General features: G+C 53.4%; 1 protein-coding gene across 1 annotated transcript in view; it reads left to right on the top strand.

Annotated features, from left to right (window-relative positions):
* Positions 1–2,410, top strand: part of LOC113201876 (uncharacterized) — a 15,271-nt gene extending 12,861 nt beyond the window's left edge. The window contains exons 3-5 of the mRNA XM_026415838.2: positions 119–276; positions 1,241–1,397; positions 1,488–2,410. Coding sequence (XP_026271623.1) covers positions 119–276; positions 1,241–1,397; positions 1,488–1,597 — 425 coding nt within the window. The 3' untranslated portion in view covers positions 1,598–2,410. The remainder of the gene's footprint in view (positions 1–118; positions 277–1,240; positions 1,398–1,487) is intronic.
* The last annotated feature ends 5,697 nt before the right edge of the window (positions 2,411–8,107 follow it).

Below are 8,107 nucleotides of genomic sequence, written 5' to 3'. Positions count from 1 at the left end.
AAAAAAAAAAAAAAAAAACACCAAAATAGAAATGAGCGGGGAACCTTACCGAGTAAAGAATTCCGCGAGCCTCGTCGACAAGCACCTGCTCAACGCCGTGTTCCTCTCTCTGTTGCAGACGACGGCGGTGCGACGGTGGCGGGCCCGCGCTACGTGCCCCAGGGCACCACCGTCACGTTCACCTGCGTGGCGGACGCGCCCGGCCCCGGGGAGGCGGGCGCCCTCGCGGCCTCCATGGTGGAGTGGAGGTACAACGGCGACCTTGTCTCGACCCAGGTGAGTCTGCGTCGCATAATCCGCTATTTATTGGTCTAGAGCGCGCCGCCGCCGGCGTTGTCCTCTTAATCCTCATCCCTGTCTTGTCTTGTCCTCCTCGTTCCTGCTTTGCGCCTCACACTTTTCTTTCTTTTCATTTTTTCTTTCGCGCTGTTTACGAGAACCCTCCTCCTAAGCAGATAATATGAGGGAGAGGCGTGGTTTCGGAGGGGGAGGGGAGACTTTTCGGTTTGAGTCTGACGGGACTGTAAAGCACCTTGGCGCCGCCGCCGCCGCCGCCGCCCGTGTTCGGCGGCCTGTCGAGAAAAAAATGACAGAGGGGGGCGAGCGGCTGTCGTAAAACGAAGCAGAGCAGCGCTGAGGCGCTGACCGTGGCGTGGTCAGCTTTATTCTCTCGCGAAGCTCCCAGGATCTGCGTCTGAGAAGCCAAGTCGAGCAGATTTCATTAAATGCTGTTCTAACTCTGGTATTTGCGAGCGCAATTGGGGGAACGCCGACACTTGCACAGCTTACTTCTCTTAATTTTAAGGCACCCCCACTCTGTGAATGTCTTCTCTCGCAGTGGCTCGATGGTAGGTTGTTACGCCCAAGGTTACGCGGGATGGGTTTCACCGGTGCACTTTGTGGGCGCGCGGCAGGGCGGGCCACCGTCCCCACGCAGCTGCGTGGCGGGCTGGCCTACCCCGCGTATCGCAGGCGCTAGCATTGCCTCTGGGAACCTTCACTGAGGGGCGGCGACTGCTCTGCACAGAGTAAAAGGAAACTTTTAAAAATTCAAATCTGTTAATTTTGCTTATACATTTCTTTTTACTGAAAGTAAACTTTTGAAAAGTCAAAGTTTACTTTTACTTATACATTTGACTAAAATTAGACTTTTGTAGAAGTCAAAGTTCTTTTTTTTTTACTCCTTGTGGCCTAGAATGCGTTTGATAGCAGCTGGTCTTGTCGTTTGCCTGTCGCACAGATGGGCCGCGGAGGCGTGAGCGTGGAGACGGAGCGCGACGACCAGAAGATCCGCAGCACGCTGACGCTGGCCGCCGTGTCGGCCTCGGACGCGGGGACCTACTCGTGCGCCCCGGCTGGCGCCCGCCCCGGCACCATCCAGCTCATCGTCGTGGACGGTATGTGAATCTTTTTGTTTGTAGCCTCTGGTGAGTTATTGCGATCGTGTCGTTAGCTAATGCGCAACACCCCTGCTTTCTGTTTTCCAGGCGAGCGGATGGAGGCTATGCATCGCGGCGACGCTGGCCGCCTGTCGCCCTCTGCGCCCGTCTTGGCCCTCCTCGCCGCCGCACTCCTGGCGTCGGCTCGTGCCGCCTGAGAAGTATTGGCGATTCGCGAGATAAAAACTCACGTGTGTTGGCGACTGCCTCCCCTTCCCACTTTCGCAGCTGGACCCGACCGAAACATCAAACTTATAGTAGTGACGATGCAGTTCCTGTAATATTTTGATGTGTTAATTATTTATGAATTCTGTCTTTGTAAAAATGTGTGTAAATAATTAAGTGTCCTTGTTTGTACATATGTATAGGTATACATTATTAGATATACTTGACATTTATTTACTCATGAGCATGTAAAGTTTTGCCTAGCAGCACCTGTACCGTATGTCAGGGTCACGTCGCAACAGTATGCTGGGTTGCCTACTGGACCTACCGTAAGGCGCCATAGCCCCTCTAGGCGTATGTTAAACCCACAACACTGTCTTGTCGTAGCCCTGACACACGGTACAAATAAAAGTGCTTGACAAATGCCATTCACAGCAAAGTCTGTCTCGGTCTGTAACTTTCTGTATAAAACATGGCTGTCACACTTTAACGAGTGAGACTTTGTGTTGGAATGTTACACACTTATATTTGTAAATGCGACATATGTATTAAGTTTCCAATCATTCCGTCAGCAGTTTAGTCTTGTATTTCCATGAGATTTAGCTCTAATTTTAAATACTTTTGTGATACCATATAATTAAGTTCTAAGACGATTTTCAGAATATATCGAGGTGAACTGGCCGTGTTCAACATGCCCAGGGAATCAGTTGTATGTTTTGTAATTACTAACTTGGCAATATTCATTAGGCCTAAGCATCTGCGTTAAAAAAGAATAAAATTCAATCCGTGCAAACATTGTGCAAACACTTACTTGGTTTCGTTTTGTGAGGCTTGTAAATTATCTTCCTAAGATATGAAAAATGAAACAAACAAGAACAAAATACGTACCTCTTTTCCACTCTTAGCGCCCCCACGGTGTTGCGGACTGCAACAGAGAACCCAAGTACGCCTGATAGGTAGGCAACTCCTCTACCACACTCGAACCCGCCTGACTCGGCCACCGAGAGGTTGCGCCACCTCGCAAGGGAGAGTGAGAGAGACAGCGCCGAGCTGGCGTGCACGCGCGCGCGTCAGTAGGGAGATCAGTAGTGGAGCGCAGGGACCGGACCGGACAGTCAACTGCAGACGAAACTCTGTCGGCCTCGTTTCGGGCATGTTGTTCGCGTGTGAAACGTTTTGTGCTCAAGCTCGCCAGCAAAATGGATAACTCGCACCTAACCAAGCTCGCAAGGTATGCACGACGACTCGTCTCTGTCTCTCTCTCTCAACGGCTGTCCAAAGTTTTGGTCATTTGGCACTGATCAACTGCACTGGGCTTCGTTGACCCAGCGCATCACCGCCAACAGAGGCCTGCAGCGGGCGAGCGTAGAGGCTCGTTTGCGAAAGGTGGTGTGAGGTAGGGTAGGTAGAGGCTCTCAAAAATCTCTCGAACTGGGAGTAGCGACGGTCCAGCGGCAGCATCTACCTACCCTACCTCACCCCACCTAGCATACGGTGTCTCTCTCGCACTCGTCGCTGCCTGATACGTCTGTCTCTGTCGCACTGCTAAACGAGCCTACAGATGCTCCTTTGCCAGCCGAGCTATCGTAGGCTCCGCTCGCCACGATACGAGCCGAGCCGAGCGGAGCCTTTCGAATGAGGTGGAGCGGCGTAGCAACGAGCATCGAGGCTCGCCCGCTGCAGGCCTCTGACCGCCAACCGCCATGATGGGCTAGGCCCTCACTGTTACTCGCCTCCCGAAGCTGCCGCCAATGTCTACTGCCCCACTATACTTTGAACGCCGAGGACGCCGCCGATGGGCCAAAATCCACCGGGCCGGGCCGCCTCGCCTGTTGACGCGCCCTCCCCCTCCCCCCCTCCCTCTTCCAGACCAGCTGTTTGAAGGTGTGGAGGTGTGGAGTTACTTTGTTTATGTCGCTATTGTCACTTCCCACAACTTATGTGTTATGGTTTTACCTTCCTTATGTGTAAGTTTGAGTGTCTATGCTTGGGTGGTGTACTTGCTATGCATCATGCAACTGTGCAGCATCTACTCTGGTGAGTTTACTCATTTGTTATAATTCTGGGTCTGGTTAAAGAGTCTCAACCTTCGATAACGAGTAACTTCGTATAATGGTTTATCATTTAAAATTAATAATTATTTTTGGCAGTGTGTCTGCTTTTTTCTGTAGAGTCTAATCGAAGTAACACAGAACGGTGACGAAAGCATCATATTGATGAATTTAGGATAGAGACGAGACCTCAAAGATTACTATTTCCTGCAAAGGACTGAACTGAACAATATTAGAGCCATTATCGCTAACTCAGAGTAGGGTCGGCCCATCACAATCAGAACATGATACATAAAAAAATTTAAATGACTTGTTATGGCTGAAGTCATATTATGTTTAACAACATCCAATGAAATGGTGAGAGTATCTAAGTTACATTCCATGGTACATTACATATCAGAACTTTTAATTAATTCACTTTAGTGACTCGTGATCCTTGAAACGCCACGGAGAGATCTGATGAAAATGAATCAAAGAGCGACATGTTAGACTTGTTGTAAGAGGGAAGTTTAAATATATTTTAAGATTAAATTAAATATTGTTGTATTTAATTTGGATTCAACCAGAGGCAATCTAGTAAAAATTTCTCATTTCACTCACAAATAAATGCAATTGGTTTGAATGAAATGTGAGCATCAGAAGTCTTTGCAGAAATGTATCTTTTTAAATACTTGTTTGATAGTGGACTTCTTAATCTATTGTGTTGCATAGTAATTTCTCAAGTTCACTTCTCTTTACAAGTACCTGTTGTGGTGGGAAGGGGGGATCAAAGGGATTTGGAGGTGATTACAGGTCGCTGGTTCGAATACAGTCCGCAAAATAAAAAGGTAGAAATTGCGTTGATAGAAGCGATTGGCTAACCTAATCAAACGCAACCTTTTCTCATCTAACCCAACCGCTCTAATATGAAAAGTTCGTTCCAGTACAAGGTACAAGTGCTACTCCCATCTAGATAAAAACAATCCAAATTACGAGAGCTGACGGAGCGTGGGGGGGGGGGGAGAGGCGGGCGATCCCAATCCCTGACTAGCCACCATCCCGCGCCATTAAACGCTCGTCACCCGGCGTTCCTCTCTTTCTCTCTCTCTCGCCGTTTAAATTTGTTAGCCCACATGAAGTGCCTGCTCTTCCCCTTACCCTCAGCCCGCGACGCCAAAGTGATCGCCCTACCCCCGCTGCTGCTCCGCCCCGGCGCTCCGGCCGGTTCACCTTTGGGGCTGCGCGGTGCCCGCAGCGGTGCCCGCAGCGGTGCCCGCCCAGCTAGGCCGACCTAGGCCAGCCCGGGCACTGATCAATGGGGCCGCGGGTCCAGCGCCAGTAGCAGGCGAGTCACGTTCTACAACTTAACCTCCGCCCGCAGAAAAATGTCGGGCGGGGGCGGGAGCAGCGGTGGTGGGCCGGGCCGGGGGGTATGGCCTGCCTGGAGTAAAGCCCCCGGAGGCGGAGGCGGAGGTGGAGGAGGGGGTGGGGGCACATGAGAACAGGTCGCACGGGCGGACGAAGAGCACATCGTTTGTACGATCCGGTGAAGTGAAGGCGTACCGGAGGCGTATAAGGCCTGCCGAGGAAGAAAAAAGCACTAAAATCGCGGACTCCGATTACAAAATACCTAGGATAGGAATTTTGACGGACACTCGTGTTTTCTGCGTCTGAACACGAAGTAGGTCCACACTTTTTGCTGGCTGATCAAAACTTGCCGCCATGACACGCCTCCGACCACGTTCGCCGTAGCGCTCCCTAACCTCGGCCGCGGCCGCGCTAGTAGTGCCGTTCGGGTGCGCGGCGAGTGCGTGCCGAGCGCTCCCCGAGCTAATAACCTCCCCGCCGTGTACTCCCGCGGGGCCCGCGGCCGCCGTCTTCCTGAACGCGCTCATCACGCCACGCCCAGCTCCCCGGCGACTCAGATTCAGACTGCTGGCGTACCGCCCGGTCTATGGTGCTTGTGCTTGCCCGTTCTCTAATGCTGGCTAGAGATGTTAAAATGCAAAATTAAAGGGAACTTTTTTTAATTTTTTTGTTGTTGTAAAAATCAAAACATTTTTGGAAAAATTGGCAAAAAAAAGTTTCAAAAAACACACAGTCGAGGGCCCGCTCTGTGCTTTACAGAGAGTAAGGGGGCGGGGAGGGGGGAGGGACTTCACCATCTGGTAGAGACAGTTTTTAGGGGATTGTCTAAAAAATTGACTTGAACTTTTTAAAAATGCACTGGAAAACAATGGTGCTATATAGCACCTTTCTAAGGGTGCTATTGAATTTTTAGTGGTGCTAATGCACTAGTGCCTTTGTTTGTAGAGGCAAGATTTGTGCCAAAAATAGCACCTTTGGGGGGCAGTAGCACCTTTCTAGAGGCACTATTTTACTAACGCCTTTACAAGGCATTAGATAGCACCTTTTTAGCCTGCCCTTCTGCTCTGAAAAAGCTATCCAGCGGGCTTATGCAAACGACCTCCTGTGTGTCCGTGTGTCTGTCTGTCTGTGTGTCTGTCTGTTCCACTAGAAGGAGATGTGCTAGTTTTTACAGTGTGTTTATTGAGGAAATTTGAAATGATTCCCTCCGGTCCCGGCAGGAGAGGCTTCTCTCCTCAAACGCTTCAGATACCAAAACTAAAACGGAACAAGTTTCTGGTGCCTGCTGGCCTGCTGCTGGTTGTTCAAAATCATTTCTCCATGATTTCTCCTCAGACTATAGCCTAAACATACCCCCCCCCCTTCCCGCTGGTGGTCTTTTTAATTGGCAAACAACGGACTAGCACCTTTCCTTCACTCGCCTTTGGCCTGACTGGCGTTTACTGCAGACGGCACGGCGGAGAGCGCGGGTGCGAACAGCAACAGACTCTCCGGCGTCTCTCCGTCTTACGCCCTCGGCGGCCTCGGCCCGCGGCGCGGTGGTGCTGCTGCCGGTTTATAAATCACTCCCAGCCGCACCGCCGCGACCGCCGCTCTGTTCGGGTGTCAGCACGAGGTTTGAGCTTTTTAGGCGTCCGGGGAGGGGCGGGGCGGAGTATGGCGGAGGGAGGGAGAGCGCCCGCCGCCCCTGGTTGCAGGCTGATTGTGAAAGAGGGAAGGAACGCGTCGCGTTGCTCGCCTCGGCCCGGCCCCGCTCGGCCAGAGAGACTCCCGCGGCTACATAAATCTCAAAAACCTCACAATCGAGAAATAAAGCGGGCGCGCGCGCCAGAGTTGTCGCTTGTAACGCCCCTACTCTGTCTCCTCCTTTGCGCTTTCTTCCCTCGTTCGCGCCCCTTCTTCTTCTTCTTCTTCTTCTTCTTCTTCTTCTTTTTCTTCTTCTTCTTCTTCTTCTTCTTCTTCTTCTTCTTCTTCTTCCAGTAGCGAGGTGGTCGTAGGCGAATGGCACTGGTCCGATTTCTACGGAAATGGACAGCGCGTGCGAGAGAGGGTGAGAGAGTCGTGAGAGTTGGGACGGATAGAAGAGAGAGGGAAGATAAAAAGGGAGAGGAAGTCGGATAGGAGGGGACCGGTGGCCGCGCTGGGCGGAGAGATCCCGAGCAGGACGCCCAGCCGCTGATGTAGAAAAGGGTTGGGTGGTTAAGGGTAAAAGGCCGCTCACTCGGAGGAGGGGGGGGGGGTGTCCGGGAGACGGGCGTGGCGAAGGGAGGGGGTGCGGGGCCTTGCCACTCATCGGCACGCCAAAAGCATCAGAGGTGAGGAATTCCTTTCACTCGGTCTCCCTTCACAGCCTCCGGCCCCGCCGCCCCCCGCACCGCACCGCCCCACCCCTCCACGCCCCAACCTGCCCCGACTCAAGCCCCCCGACCCGAACCGACTCGACTCGCGCGAGCGCAGTTATACGAGTAGCCTTCCCTTTTCCCTTTTACCACCACGTCTCTGTTTGTCATGCAAATTCGAAAATAAAGGACTGGCGGGGGGCTGGGCGCCCCTCCCTGCTAGGGCGTGGAGCGGCGGCGGCGCGGCGCAACCTAGAAGGGGTCTAGCGCGCGCGGGAGAGCGAGAGTCAGGAGGGGGGGGGGGGACCTAGGCTGGCTAGGTGCTGCGCCCCCGGTGCGCCCCGAGCCGCGCGCGCGAGGTTCAAAGGAAGGGCCCCGGCCTGGCGCCATGTCACGCTGAATGGATGAGGGATGTTGCGCCCCGCCCCGCCCCGCTCCGCCCCGCTACCCAGGCAGCACCCAGTGCGTGGCGGGCGGCCGATGGAAAAGGGGTCGGGTGCGCGGCGCGCGCGGGTTGTGTTTTGAGAAGGAGGGCTCCGGAAGAGCGCGGAGGGGTAGGTGGGGTTGTAGGGCTGGCTTCCGCTGCTCGCTGCAGACTTGTTGTAGACCCCCCGGCGGCGGCGCGGGGCGCGGGACGGGCACGGCGGGGAATCCGCGTTCCTCACTCACTACTTCTTGAGGCATCAGAGGATGAGGTAGTTGTTGCTTACCTTTCCGCGCGCCGAGCGGGGCGGACTGCTTTACTTGTTGAGGTTGGGGTCGGGCC

This window comes from Frankliniella occidentalis, unplaced genomic scaffold (assembly GCF_000697945.3).
Source record: "Frankliniella occidentalis isolate FOCC.00 unplaced genomic scaffold, Focc_3.1 Scaffold46, whole genome shotgun sequence".
Classification (NCBI taxonomy): Eukaryota; Metazoa; Arthropoda; class Insecta; order Thysanoptera; family Thripidae; genus Frankliniella; species Frankliniella occidentalis.
The sequence above is the reverse complement of the archived record's forward strand: the minus strand, read 5'-3'. Positions and strand labels throughout refer to the sequence as shown.